The 14,656-nt window shown below is 34.9% G+C and overlaps 4 protein-coding genes across 6 annotated transcripts; 3 read left to right on the forward strand and 1 right to left on the reverse strand.

The window, feature by feature from the left end:
- Window positions 1–436: 436 nt before the first annotated feature.
- On the forward strand, window positions 437–4,711 carry LOC125857966 (uncharacterized). 2 transcript variants are annotated; one of them, XR_007445705.1, is made up of 6 exons: window positions 437–608; window positions 2,260–2,373; window positions 2,706–2,785; window positions 3,973–4,097; window positions 4,279–4,408; window positions 4,525–4,711. XR_007445705.1 is itself a non-coding variant. In XM_049537627.1 (5 exons), exons 1-5 carry the CDS (start codon window positions 556–558, stop codon window positions 4,348–4,350), a joined length of 444 nt encoding a protein of 147 aa, XP_049393584.1. In that variant the 5' UTR covers window positions 437–555; the 3' UTR covers window positions 4,351–4,711. The 2 variants fall into 2 exon arrangements, 1 of the variants encoding a protein (XP_049393584.1); XM_049537627.1 differs by having other exon boundaries at window positions 4,279–4,711.
- An 835-nt stretch (window positions 4,712–5,546) lies between these two features.
- LOC125857957 (embryo-specific protein ATS3B-like) lies at window positions 5,547–6,650 on the forward strand. The gene is made up of 3 exons (XM_049537618.1): window positions 5,547–5,805; window positions 5,928–6,038; window positions 6,138–6,650. The coding sequence occupies exons 1-3, from the start codon at window positions 5,653–5,655 to the stop codon at window positions 6,471–6,473; spliced, it is 600 nt and encodes a 199-aa protein (XP_049393575.1). The 5' UTR covers window positions 5,547–5,652; the 3' UTR covers window positions 6,474–6,650.
- Window positions 6,651–8,111: 1,461 nt separating this feature from the next.
- Window positions 8,112–11,116, forward strand: LOC125857935 (probable polygalacturonase At3g15720). The gene is made up of 9 exons (XM_049537597.1): window positions 8,112–8,274; window positions 8,527–8,664; window positions 9,009–9,182; window positions 9,298–9,321; window positions 9,421–9,628; window positions 10,219–10,300; window positions 10,385–10,490; window positions 10,613–10,729; window positions 10,823–11,116. Exons 1-9 carry the CDS (start codon window positions 8,131–8,133, stop codon window positions 11,051–11,053), a joined length of 1,224 nt encoding a protein of 407 aa, XP_049393554.1. The 5' UTR covers window positions 8,112–8,130; the 3' UTR covers window positions 11,054–11,116.
- A 499-nt stretch (window positions 11,117–11,615) lies between these two features.
- On the reverse strand, window positions 11,616–13,864 carry LOC125857958 (DCC family protein At1g52590, chloroplastic). Of its 2 annotated transcripts, none has more exons than XM_049537619.1 (5): window positions 13,586–13,864; window positions 13,039–13,096; window positions 12,337–12,444; window positions 12,057–12,149; window positions 11,616–11,973 (listed from the first exon to the last, which is right to left on the reverse strand). In XM_049537619.1, exons 1-5 carry the CDS (start codon window positions 13,794–13,796, stop codon window positions 11,889–11,891), a joined length of 555 nt encoding a protein of 184 aa, XP_049393576.1. In that variant the 5' UTR covers window positions 13,797–13,864; the 3' UTR covers window positions 11,616–11,888. The 2 variants fall into 2 exon arrangements, with proteins under 2 accessions (XP_049393576.1, XP_049393577.1); XM_049537620.1 differs by having other exon boundaries at window positions 11,616–11,970; window positions 13,586–13,851.
- Between the last annotated feature and the right edge of the window lie 792 nt (window positions 13,865–14,656).

The following is a 14,656-nucleotide window of genomic DNA, read 5'->3' on the forward strand; positions in this document are numbered from 1 at the left end:
TTTTAATACATGTATAACTAATACCCACATAACTTATTCCACCTTCTACCCTGCATAACTTTATACATAGATTCCCTCATAAGTTATGTTGGTATTAATTATGTAGGACTACAAAAATGCAACCAAACACCGTATAAATTAATACATGAATAACTATTATACAACATTTAAATTCTTACCAACCAAACGTGGTATAAGTTATGCTGACTTTTATACCTAATACAAAACTTCTACCAAACACAGTAAAGCTAATGCAACTTTTTATACATGAATAAGATGTCTCTTATACAGTAACCAAACGACCCCTAAGTGTATACAACTTTTGAAGGTTTTAATGAGAGTTGATACTCTCGTTACTGAAAAAAAATAAAATGAAATTACAAGAAGATAAAATTTTATTTTATTTTTGACTCAATAAGAAAAGAAACAGAAAAGACAGGTCAAAATAGAATTAGCAGTCAAAATTCTTCAACGCCTGAAAACGCGATTTGTGATCCGAGTTTTTCGATCAGTGATCAGATCAGCAGACAATCGCATTTGAATAAGGGTTTGAAAATGCTTCTGGCGGTCTTATTTTCCAACTCCGAGGGCAACATCCTCGTCGAACGGTAACATACTGATTTTTTTTCCCGTAAACGATTACTTGAGAATTTCCTGTTTGAATCGATGCTTTGTCTATTAGATTTATTTATTGCTTATGGTATCGGTTACATAAGATCCGCTAATTTGTGTTTAGTTTCTAGTTTTATTGTTTTTTGGGGGGCTGTGTTCTGTTTGATGGGAAATCATTGCTCAATTTTGCATTCCATTAAATGGATGCTTCTCCATATTGCATATTACCCCGAGTTCCTTTTTATTTTTATAACCGGGGTGTCTTGGGACCGATTGGGCCCCCCCTCGACTAATTCCACTGGATGCCTCCCTCTCCTAGGCACCTCGACTAATTCCACTGGATGCCTCGCTCTCCAACGACCATCAGGTAACAGGTTACTCAATCCAAGGTTAAGACATATGAGAAGAAATCACCTAGTATTTTTGCAAATGCAAAACCTGCGATAGCTAGGCCACATCCTTGGGTGCATTATCCTGAGTTCCTCTTAGCACACCACAAGTGGAGGAAGAACGAGGAAAGCATTTAATGAAGAGAACAAAGAAAGAGCAAAAGAAATCTTCTGTATTCAATTTGCTCTGTGTGTGTGTTGAAGTCAATTTCCTCCAAACTCTAGAATTTTTATGACTTGAGGGGTGGCTTTTGATCAACACCTATAATTATTAGTCTACTACAATGCGACTTGATTCTAAGCTAGTTGAATTGTAGTTGGTTACAGAGATCCTGAATATCCATTTTCTCCTTTTTGACTTGTAACATCCAATACTCCACAAGTTAGACTTCTTCAACACTATATTCTCTTCATTCTCTACCGACTAAATTAAGTCCCAGCAAACACTGGAACTAATAAATGGAGTTTCTGTTATTGTCTATAAGAATCATTTCAGACATTTTTCTCAATGTAATTTTAGGTATACTCTATGCCCTTTAAACACCTTCCTTTTTATGGTATGCTACCTAACGACTCATACATATGGAGGTCTTCATATGGCATGACCAGACCAATCTAAGGAACCATTTATCATCATCTCCTATGTGTGCTATTTGTCCTTCTATTGGCGGTGATCATTCTAATACTGTCTAATTTTCTATAATCGTCATCCATCTTATAGTCGCATTCTATGTTCATCTTGTGTAAGGCCCAATATTCATTCTCATACAAAATCACTAGTCTTACAGCCATTTTTAAAAGCTATCCATCACTTTGATGTTTATCATCCTATTTCATAGTACTAATACTAATTTACATTCTCTAAAAATATTAAAAATACTAATATTGCGTTCGTCTATTTCGACTATTCGTTATTGACTCTGTGTATTAAATATTCATTTATTGTGTCATTTTCCTGAAACTAAGTGAGCCTAAAAAATTGAAACATTAGATCCTGGACTTAAAATCTGAAGACTTCCATTATCTTTTTTCAATTTGTATCGCACTAGGAGTTAATGACATCAATATACATATGGGACAGTGCCTTTTCTTCTTTGTTTTTTATGGATACATCCCACCAATAAGATAATTATTCTATTGTTTCTTCAATCAAAGTTTCTCCAGAGGGAAAGGGGCTTTTATTTTTCATACAGAAAACAATTTTTTTACCTTTTCTTTTCCAGGCAGAAATGACCTCTTTTAATCTTTTCATTTGCAGTTTTAATGGAGTACCAGCAGAGGAGCGTCTGCATTGGAGGTCTTTCCTAGTTAAGCTGGGTGCGGAGAACCTTAGAGGGATTAAGAATGAAGAACTCCTAGTGGCTTGCCACAAGTATGTAAATTTGTTTTTGTGGTTACTTGGACAAATATTCCTGACCAATGGTAATAACATAATAAATAAAAAACAACTGTTGGTTAGAGAGGTGAGGAGGGAGGTGACACTGAGAGGAACTTTGTGCTGATGGGCAAGATTGATCGCTTCCAAGTTTCCCCCTTTGTAGTGTTTGGAATTGAATTTATGTCAATTGGCTGCTTGCTTCTGGAAAGCACTCTCCTCTCAGCTGAACCTTAATAAAAAGTTATTGTAGTTTAGGGTGGTTTGCTAATAATTACGAGTTAGGACTGTTTCTATCTCTAGTCTTTTCACAAACTTTTCATCTGCAGGTCTGTTTACATTGTATACACAGTACTCGGAGATGTCAACATCTATGTTGTAGGAAAGGATGCGTATGATGAACTTGCATGTAAGTGTATCACATACACTTTAAGTCATTAACCTTTATGTTTAAACGAAAAAATAAAGCTTTCCTGATGCATGGTACAATTTTTAAAGTCCTCATTAGCAATTAATTTATGTTGAAAAGACACTGTAAATTGTGTTGTCTTCGTCTCATATGTATAAGCTTTATTTAGATATGCTGTTTATGCCGTCTTCATGTAGCTTAAAGCATGCTTTTGGCAATTAATTTAGGTGGTTGAGTTGAAGAAGGCAAACCAGTTCTGATCTTAATTATGTGAACACCAATGCCCTTGCAAACTTTGAAGTTGCTGAATGTTCCAAACTAAGATAATTCATGATTTGAGATGTTGCCATTTCGTCTTTAAGTAAATCATCCTTTCTTTTGTGTGCATTAAAAGAAATCTCTAAATATAAGTCAACTTACCAAGTACCTAAAGGTGTATTTAGCGGTCAATGAAGAGGGATTAATACTGTCGAAGATTAGGTTCACATTTAGCGAGTCAAAAATTAGGTGGTTTGTTTCATCTGCCTGTGTCTTGGCAGGCAAAGTTTTCTAAGTAGCAGGTATCCGATGGAATAGTCGAGGTGTGGACGTGTTGTCCGGATATCGCCATGATAAAAAATAGAGTCAACTTACTAATTAATAGTTTTCCTGCCACTGTTTTGACTCTATTAAATATTGGAGTTACTATTCAAGATCTACTCTAGAAGAGTGTGTATACCTAAATATAAATGATTGAGTTTTCTGCGATTAAAACGTAATGTGCAGCTTACTTTTAGGTTGTCTACCTAATTGCATCATTGTGTTCATTCCATGAAAAAGAGATTTTCTATGTGAAGCTTATTTGATGTCCTTCAATACTTTAGTGTAGATTACATAATTGAGCTTATTTTTCTTATACTTGAGGTGTTTTATTCTCTAGAGGGGGAAGGCAACCACTAATGCTACCACATTAGCTTAGATGACAAATCCCATTGTAGCTTCCATTATGGGAACCACAAAATCTACATGTCTGCTGATGTTGTTATGGCAACCTCCATCAGTGAGGTTATGTTGTGTGGTCTCTTGTCAGCGGAGATTACCTGGATAGCTTTTCCATATATTTGGGATGTCTGTTTTACACTTGTATGTGGCATCATCAAACTTGTCTTTTCCATTCTTTTATATAGACTTATTGGCTTTATTTGCAGTGTCTGAAGCAATCTTTGTTATAACATCTGCTATCAAGGATGTATGTGGAAAACCTCCAACAGAGAGACTTTTCCTGGATAAGTATGGAAAGATTTGCTTGTGCCTGGATGAAATTGTGTGGACGGTAAGATAAAATGTCTCTGTGATGTAACATAAATAAAATCACAAGCTTGAAACTCTCATCTTCTCAAGTATTACAGTATGTTTCTAGTTGAAGAAGCATACAGTGGTTATGAAATTCTTAAAGCTATAATTAACTTGCTGCTTTCTGGCTAATGATATTATTCCGCTTTTGTATTTTGAAGGGGTTGCTTGAAAACATTGACAAAGATAGAATCAGGAGACTTGTTAGGTTGAAACCACCAACAGAGTTCTGATGAAGATTTTTCCCCGTCTCTTGTTTATGCAAAGCTTCTGGGACTCAAGCTGCACTCTGTACGTCAAGTGTAGTTTTAATGCATGTTTTGCATCTTTTTTTGGCTTATGGACTATCTGTTAGTAATTTTATTAGCAGGTTTTAGCACTTTAATTTGATTTATTTACTTGGCCAGATAAGAAAAATCACTCCCCATACTGCTTTCTAATTATGGAGGACCATAACCTTTGAAAAGTGGAGAAAGGGATGAATGGATTCCTTTTCCTTCTCCACATTATTCGACTTGTTTGAGTTGGTTATTTGAGGATTGTATCTTTATATTACCCTTTCAATTGAACGGAATATGGTTTCCGACCTCTGAATTTGTGTGTTCATTAATGGTCTTTAACTATGTAACTTCTCTTTCTTAAACTTAGTAGTTTTGCCTTGGCTTGTGTGTCAATGTCCAGTAATGAACCACTGTGGGTGCGTACTACTTCCCTCTCTCACCAGCCTCCCCTAATAAAATCATATTCAACACCAAAATGCTATGGATTTTACCCAAACTTCTTTCATCTACACAAAAAAAATTAAAAGTTATGCTAGCCACAATAATACATTATCTTGTTCTGAAATTTTAATATATCATCAATTTTGAGTCTAACCAGAAATTTCTGAAAGAACATGCTTGAAGTCTAAACCAGGAAGTAGAGTTCAGATAAGGACTATTGTGTATTTATTTTCAACAGTAAAGATTGACATAAGGAACCGCAGCTCCAGCTACCAAACAAACCATCCCTATCAGATACTTAAAACACATCCGAAATATTTTTATTGGATTAGACGAGAATGTCCATATACTTGCTCACTAAGATACATAGCGCCACGAATAAGCCAATACTGTGTCCAGACTCTAAAAGATAATCTACTACTCTTCCTTGCCCTGCGGTAAAAATTTATTCGTGAAATTTCACAAGTAAAGTTTGAAAAAGATAAGTGTATACAGATTTTTTTCCTACTTCCGTGACTTTATATATTTTGCATATGTATACCTCATTCGTAAGGTATATTGTCAGTTTAATTTCCAGATGCTTAAATTTAAATATTTTTTGCATGCCAAACACGTTTGTACTATTTGTAGCACCAGCCATCCGTTTTACCTGATACCTTCTGTCTACGCTCATTAGACGCGGAATGACGAATATACCCTCTCTCCAAACATTAGTCGTGTACCGTTCCAAGTTTCGCCACAAATTAGTAAACGCCGATTGCCATATCATATTCCAAAAACTGGTTAACAAGTCTTCCTAACAGAGGGTTCTCGATGTCACCAGCCATGACCAGCCGGCCGGCGATGCTCTTTCTTCTCGTTATCACCGTCGCTTCCATAACTTCCGATGTCCAAGCATCAAGATCCATCGTGTTCTTGCCCCAGCCTTTATCATCCCTCGACATAATCAACACCACTCTGCACCAGGTACGATTCAGTCATTTCTTCTTTTTTTTTTTGTTCCGCAATATCAAGTTCAGAAAATTTGATATATTCAATTAATTAACCAAACAATTTGTTTTGAGCACCGATTAATCTGAATATTCTAGGGACAAAATGCACGCTGTTCATTTACGGTAAGCATAAGGACAAGCTGCTCATCTCCAACTTACACCAGAGACCAAATTAGTCTAGCCTTTGGCGATGCTTATGGAAATCAGGTAACAAATACCGATTCTCATACAGCTTTAAGCTCCAATTTGTTTTAATTTTACTGTTCAATTGTCCAATACGGATCGGAATATCATTTTTTTCCCTAGGTTTATGCACCGCGGATAGATGACCCAGCAAGCAGGGCTTTTGAGCGGTGTTCGAAGGATACGTATACGGTATACGGTCCATGTACGTATCAGATCTGTTATGTGTACCTGTACAGGAGCGGATACGATGGATGGATACCGTACGATGTTACCATCTACGGCTACAACTCGAAAGCCGTCACCTTCATCTACAATGTTGCCATCCCCGCAAACACTTGGTACGGCCACAATTACTGCCGTTCACGTGCTGTGAAATCTGCCGGAAACTCGGGCTGGAGTTTGCTTTCTGTTGGTTCCACTGTGTTGTATACAGTTGCTGGGCTATTTCGTGGTTAGAGTTTATGGGCCTTTTGGTTGTTTCTTTCTAAATTGGGCCTTGAATGGAAAGCCTGCCTAGTCAGGATTTGTGGGATGGCTTGAACAATTTCTTTTTGGGTTATTCATGTCTTGTTGTAATAAATAAAGTGAATGCTAATGCCACTTAGGTATGGTAAAGTTAGTTACTTTGGTCTATTTTACATTGTTAAAATGCAAGACAAATTTTCCATATTCGTTGGTTTAGCAAGATGTGCTATCCTTAGGGATGTATTGGAAGAAGTTAGATATCTCAATGACGATAATTGATGAAGATATTATGATTAAATAAAAGTGTGTTTTCAATTTGGTTTAAATTTACAAATGAAATTTCCACGCACGGTATAAATTAGTATCAGATATCATTACCAAAACATGATCGTATCAAATTGATTGTGACATGACATAAGACTTTTTGTTGTTATTCAAAGATAGATTTAACGATGCGATGTAATATAACTCAAAGTAACAATTAACGACACAATACAATAAGCAACAAGTCAATAACCATCCAAACAAGCTAAAAGACTCAATCACGAGATACAACGAACCTCAGATTTTTTCCATTAAAAAAATGGTTATCAATACCGTTAGACTGAAGTAGCAAGCAGATCTACTTTAGGAAATAATTCTTGTTAGTTCTTTAATTCTTGCTAAAATAATCTTTGTAGTCCAAATCCAATGTAAAGTCAAATTTCTAGTACTTTTAAATAAGGCTGCTAATTTATAACTACTGTATTATTATTAGTATACCAAATTATAATAAGTGAATAAAATCATATAATTCTACCTGCCTTAGCCTTATGACAAACTTTTCCTATGTATCCAACGTTGAATTTATTTTTTGTAAGCACGAAAACTTGGTGAAATTTGAACCAAATGGAATTACAACATGTAGGTTGAAATATCAATCTAGCAGCTAGATAATATAGGTTAATCATTATTGTTGGTACTATTTATTTTTGGTTGCTTGCCTTTCGACTGAAGTGATAAAGGAGGCTCGATCAATCGTACCACTATTTAAATTAATATTAATAAGTTTCCTCGAATTTATATAGTACGTACGATAAGTATTTTCTTTTCTTTTGTAGACTTTGAACGCAACTAAAAAGTCCAAATAATACTACTTGCGTAATTCGTATTGCAAGAAGTTAGATATTCTTTCTATTATTTGCTTCGATAGGCGAGAAAAAGTGAGAGATCCAAGAGGGTGAAGCAACTTGATCTTAGTCAAACTTATGTATTTAGTTTATATGAAACTTCAATAAAATGATACTGGTAAATGGTGGACGAATTTTATATTTCATAATTTCCGCCTTTTTATGTGACACTAATATTATTAGCTATTTGGAGAGTCTAATGATTTTTTCATTAATCGTTTTTAATTTCTTTAAATATGTACATTTACGTTGAAAATTAGTTGGTTTAATTTTCGTACTCTTAATTGTGTTGCGTAAAATGGAATGGATGGCGTAGTTGTTTTGATACGAAAATGTATGCTAGTTATTGTGATTTGTTACTTACATCTTAAGTAGTGGAGGGAATCATGGCTTTTAATTATTCTATGCTTTATTTTTTTATATAATAAGTAGAAGATTTAGACATTCTTACTATGCATGATTCTTGTACTACCTAGATCATGATGATTAGTAATTCGCAGTTTTACTTGGTAACTTTCTTGGTTTTGTTGTGCATGGTTTCTTCTGTATGGAGTGCTGATATTAAAACTTTCAATGTCATCGATTTTGGGGCTGTCGGAGATGGAAGAACTGATGATCTCCCGGTACATAAAAATTTATTTTTATTATTTATCTTTCGAGTAGCAAACTACTCTGATGGACCCTCCTCTTAAAAAAAAGAAGAAGTTAATATCGTGTGAGTCAATGGCCCACATGAACCCATACTATACTTGATCTTAGCCAAAAGGCAAAGATAAAGGTATACACAAACATTAATTTCTTAAAAATTATGTCGTATTTTTTTAATCATATAGGTGAGAATTTGTAAACATTTGATCATGTATCATAATATGCAGGCTTTCCTCAAGGCATGGGAAGCTGTGTGTCAATCGGAATCCAGTCGTGTAATTCTTGTTATACCAAAAAGAAAGAAATTCTTACTTAAGCCTTCAGAATTTGATGGTCCTTGCAAGCCCTCCAGTATACATATTCAGGTCATGATGCCCTTCACCTACAATTTCCATTGGAATTTTGCTCGTTAGAAAAGTAATCGTTTTAGATTTCTGATAAAAATGTCTGTCAGAAATTCTCCAGTGTTTTAGTAGTAATATAACTAGGATTCTTGTTGTAGCACGTTGTTTGTCTGTCTTATATTCGAGTTTATAACTAGTTCTTCACTTCCACTTAATATAAACAGTTATATGTAATCATTCTGATAGTGTAGATTTTCTTTTATAATGTCAATATATACACAAAAGTTAATTCATAGTATAACTTAAGCCAGATCGAAAAATGCTGAAAAATATTTTTTTTTTAAATTTTATTTATCCTGTTGCAGGTATCTGGAAATATAATTGCACCTAACTCAAAATGGGCATGGGATGGAGCTGCAACCAATGCATGGCTCACTTTTGCGAATATTAACCATCTTACTGTAAATGGCAATGGGGTTTTTGATGGCCAAGGCCATATATGGTGGTCAAATGCTTGCACGAATGATAACACATCTCAAGTAAGCTTAAAATCTTAGTATTTTCAAAGTTTTTCATGAAGAAAATCGTAACGCTAGAAGCCTTTAAATTTCTAGCTTATTTCTTACCTATGGAATTATTTTTTTTTTTTACCAGGAAACACAATGCAAAGGACCAACTGTAAGTATAAAGTATGCACAATCGTTTTCAAATTTCCTGTGTATAACGTATATATACTAAAATAATGTGATGGTCATCCAATATTTTTTATATATATAGGCATTGATTTTCAGAAGATGTGATCAGCTTCGAGTTAGGGGAGTAACGATTATTAGAAGCGCTAGAAGTCATATCATATTGACTGCTTGCAATGAAGTTAGCATTGCTAATATTCGTATTATGTCCCCTGGTGATAGTCTCAACACCGATGGGATTGACGTTTCCGGTAGCACTAATGTACGAATACACAACTCTCTCATCGCAACAGGTACATTTTCACTATCGACGAATTTAACTTATACACACTGTAGTTGCTCATGAGTCATGATAAGTTAAACTATTAACCTGAAAAATAAAACAAGTGACTAGGCTATAAAAGTTTGAATTAAAAGCTTTTACACTAAATAGAGTCAGTCCGATGCACGAATATCCCACTTTCATGCAGGATGCGGAGAAGAATTGCACCTTAAAATTAAAAATGTGGTGTAGACAACTTACCCTGATGCAAGTACCAATGGTTGATTCCACAATTCAAACCAGTGAGCTATAGGTCATATAGAGACAATTTTCATTGTTGTCCCACGACTTCCCTTCATAAAAGTTTTTACACTATCAGGGTATACAAGTTAAATCCCTACTACTATTACCAAGGGCAGAGTTAGAGTTGAGCTCATGGGTCCGATAGAAAAGAACTACAATCCCAAACTCATAAACTTCAAATCCTGGCTCAACCTCTAACTATAACTCCATTTTGATTTATCCATGAACTTACACTACTTCAGGAGTGCAAAATCTGGCTTAATTTATTCTTATTATAACGGGTTTACTCCACATGTTTTGGGCAATGAATTATGATAGGTGACGACTGTATTGCAATAGGAGGAGGATCGTCCAACGTTAGTATTAGCGGCATAACATGTGGACCTGGCCATGGTATTAGGTAATTGTTGGGTTTTCAGATTCTAGTTCACAAGAATGTTATAAATTGCAAACAAGACCTTTGAAAAAAATTTAATGGCTGTAGTATTGGATCCTTGGGAGAAGGAGGATTTGAAGTAGTGGAAGATGTGAACGTAAGAAATTGCACGATGAAAGACACCTTAGCAGGAGTAAGGATTAAGACCTGGCAGGTAATGTGCACTTAATTTTTGATCAGCTTGGAAGTGCTCAGTTAATATTCGTCATTTACACTTGACAAATACTGCAGTAACTGTTACAACCATAACTAGCTAACATATTTCGAATGGAACAGGGAGGCGAAGGGTATGCAAGGAGGATTGCTTTCGAAGGAATTGTATTTGTTGCAGTCAACAATCCCATCATCATCGACCAGTTTTACTGTCCCAGCCGAGTCAATTGCAAAAATGATGTGAGAAAACAAACAAAATATATATAGACTGGAAACTAGGTACTGATTGTTGAATGTCATTACTAATTGGTTGTTTTGACTAATTTAATGCAGACAGCTGCAGTTGCATTGAGCGACATAACATTCAGAGGAATACTAGGGACTTCCCTGATGGACGAGGTGATAAATCTGAGCTGCAGCGAGACTGTTGGCTGCAAAAACATACTTCTTGATCGAGTGTATATATCATCTGTTAACGGTAACCCTGTTCATGCCAAGTGCATCAATGCTCATGGAAGATACACTCATACTAGCCCTGCTGTGAAATGTCTGCTGCCGCCATAGTTTTAATTTCACAATGCTTTCTTGTTCAACAAAGACTAATAAAGGAGTAGGTAGGGAGAAGGAGAGACATGTACCATTGTTCTTAACTATTATAGGCTTATTATATAGCTATTTCGTTATTTAGGAAATTATTATATTCAAGGCATATGGATACAGTTTCTGTAATGAATAACCACTCAGAAGTCAAAAGCCACTATTGTGTTTCTTTTCTTGATATATTTTTTCTTCATCTTGAAACCGGTAACTTTCTTTTCTTGATTTGTTCATTAGCCACAATAATGTTTTTGTGCAAAACGCTCTATTCAACTGTTACAATTTTACATCTATGTCATTTTAGGCAATTATTAGATTCAAGTCTTATGGATGCATATTCTTTAATTGAATAACTAATCAGAGCCACAATTTTCCTTTTTAGATAGCTGGAATATCTCTGTACACAGAACATTCTATTGAAATTAGAGGGAAAAAGAAATCGTAGAGCTTTTCATTAGAGTTGGAACTTATGTATAAACCACAAGTTACTAGTATAACAGATATAACTAATTGACAGAATAGGACATCGGATAAAAAGTATGAACTTCAATAGAGAAACAATTGATAAGATTGTTTGTTTTTTCTTTCTCTATTCTGTAACCAGTCATAACACCAGAACCATACAACAAGAAGAATCAAGTTTAGATGCTAAATATGCAGACAACAGCAAGTCATAATAAACAATATCAAATTATGTTCTATACAAAAGAGTATTTTACTTGCATGAGAGAAGAAGTACCAGTTTCTGTATAGTGTATAATCACATGAACTGGAGCAGCCAAAGGGTGCTTAGAGTCTCCATTTATATCTCACATGATTCGGAGCGGCCAAAGAGTGCATAACGGTTATTGGCAACATTATCATATGCAAAGTCTCGAATGAATCTGCTAAAATGAGGGAAAAACTAAGCACCACAAGTGAAGCAAATTCCTACATCCACCATGATTGGGATAAGAACAGTGAAACTTACAGAGGCACAAACTGTAAGAAGAAGGCTAGCTGAGGGAAAGGCAAGTTAATGTACTCCATAATCTTCAGAACAGCTTCGGATTTCACATAAGACCTGAAATGAAAACAGTGATCACTAGTTACTCCTGCTATGATTGCTACAGCATTAGTATCGTCTGGACAACATTTGAATTGAAGCCGAAGTTGGAAAAAATGTGTACTCCAATATGTAAAAGTCAGGCTCCTTACTTCCCTCCTTCTCCCCCCATCCCCCTTTTTTTTCTGGGGAACATACAGCATACCTATCTTTTTCAACAAGCACAACACTTGAAATGTCATCAGGAGCTCTGCCAGATCTCCTCAACAGGTTCTTCCCTGCTTCACTTTGTAAAGCTTCATACCTAATTCTCCTGGATGTCAACAGAATGAGGAATTAAAGAAAAAACCGTCTTGAAGAAAACCAGAAAACCACAGAACAGAAATTGCTGATGACAACAGTAAGAAGTCTGACTGCAAAGAGTCAATAACATTTCCTTGATTAACTGAGCTAAGACAATTTCTGTTAGCAGACTCATCTTCTGAAAAAAAACCTATGTGAGGCTCTCTTTGCATCAAATTTATATAAAAACTATGTGACATCTGGGTTTACAATATCAAATTTCCATTTATACAATATCTCTGGCATAGAAGTAACCAGATATAATTAGTGAGAATGACTGCAGCAGACAAGCTCTACAGAGCTCTCAAGCATTTGCCAAGACAACAGAGTACAATAGAACAAATGTTAAGAGTGAGACATAAGGTCAATCCCTGAAAGCAGACCTAGTACATAACCCCGGTCACAACTTATAACTTGGTGAACCAGGTAGAAGATCTGAACAAGAATTATCAGACTCTGCTCTCCTATCAAAGGTGCTTAACAACTTTGTAACCTTTTACATATGGAAAGAAGTTTGAATCTATATCCTTTCAGCCAAACACAAAAGAAGAGGGAAAACACCAACCTTTTATTATCATTATCACGGACAAACTTTACACCTCCATTACACAGGTTGCACACACCTAGAAAACATGCAAAACATTTCTCAGTTTCACGCATAATGTTATCTGAAACCACTAAAACAGTATGCTAGCTAGCCTTTTCAGATCAATTAATTTAAGTTCTAAACTTGTACTTCAAGATATTACAAAGAAAGTTATGTCACTCGGGAGGGTTGTGGTCAAAACTAGAAAAATTATTTCAACTACACTACAACAGACCATATAAAAATGATGACAAAGTTATGCTTGAGAAACGCCTAATTCTCTTTTTGCTACAACTGAGGAAAAAGGCTGAACTTTTAGGCATTAAGGAAATTTAAGTTTTGCGATAATGAGCCACCAAAAACATCTAAATTCAATTTCTTCTTAATTATCAATAAATTCAGTTAATTTAAACCAAATACAGCATTCAAAAATCCTTCATTGTTTCAACAATTTCTAAAAATGTAAAATCTAATCCAATTAAATTAAATTAAAAAGAAAAATGACGCAAGGAATCAAAGGTTATACCGTCAAATAACATTATAGGGCGATTATCAAGCTCAAAGAAACTAGCAGTTTCCTCCACCCAATCCACTGCCGCTTGACGGCTGCTACTGCTGGTGTTCGGTGGCGTTGATAGAGTTGCCAACGGAGTGAATTGCCGGCGAAACCTAGCATGAAACGGCGGCGTTACAGTCAATCCCGCATAGCTAGCGGGTAAAGTGATCGCCATGTTCATTGGAACCAACTTCAAAAATCGGTTGTTCTATTGTTGATAAAAATGGTGGTTAAAAATTAAAACTAGCCCTTGCCTCTGCTATTAGTAGTCCCAGAGAAAATGTTCATATTATGGCCACGTGGAAAATGTTCATACTATGGCCACGTGGAATTACCAATACCTCTAATCAATATTTGCCAAATTGTTTTTGAAAAGTATTATTTCTAAATATAAATATTAATTTTAAAATTACTTTTCAAAAATAATTTTTTTGGGGGGAAGTAGTACTCTTCTGAGAAATTTAACCAAGCAATTCTATACTAATGAAATGACAATAATGAAAGTAATTGTATCCATTGTCAAATACTATAAATCAATTCTCTAAATACATAACGAATGCATTTTATAGGCGATATACAAAAGCGGTTTACCAAAAATGTTCAATCAAGTTGTTCTACAATTGTAGCTAAGAATTAGATTGGACTAAATATATTCTCAACTAAATTTTGTGTGACACAATTTTTTTTAAACTTGGTAAAATAAATGAAAGGGCATAATTAGACCAAACATATATGGCGACTTTGGCCCACTTTAATGACATTTTAGATTAAATACACACATAAAATATGATTTTCAAATTTCATATCTAAACTATTAGATATGTAAATTTTCTATTTAAACTATCACTAATTATTTATAGAGAAACACATTAACTATATGAGTTTTTCATTTTTCTATCTCAACAATGATGATATTTCAAATTAAAAAAATGAAAAACTAATAGTTAGATAAGCAGAGTTCAAAAAATCGGAAAACTTGTTTTTGACCTTAAACTTTTTGAAATTTAATCATTTCGACCGAATTTATACACACCCGCCCGC

Source organism: Solanum stenotomum, chromosome 3 (genome assembly GCF_019186545.1).
Source record: "Solanum stenotomum isolate F172 chromosome 3, ASM1918654v1, whole genome shotgun sequence".
In the NCBI taxonomy this organism is placed as follows: Eukaryota; Viridiplantae; Streptophyta; class Magnoliopsida; order Solanales; family Solanaceae; genus Solanum; species Solanum stenotomum.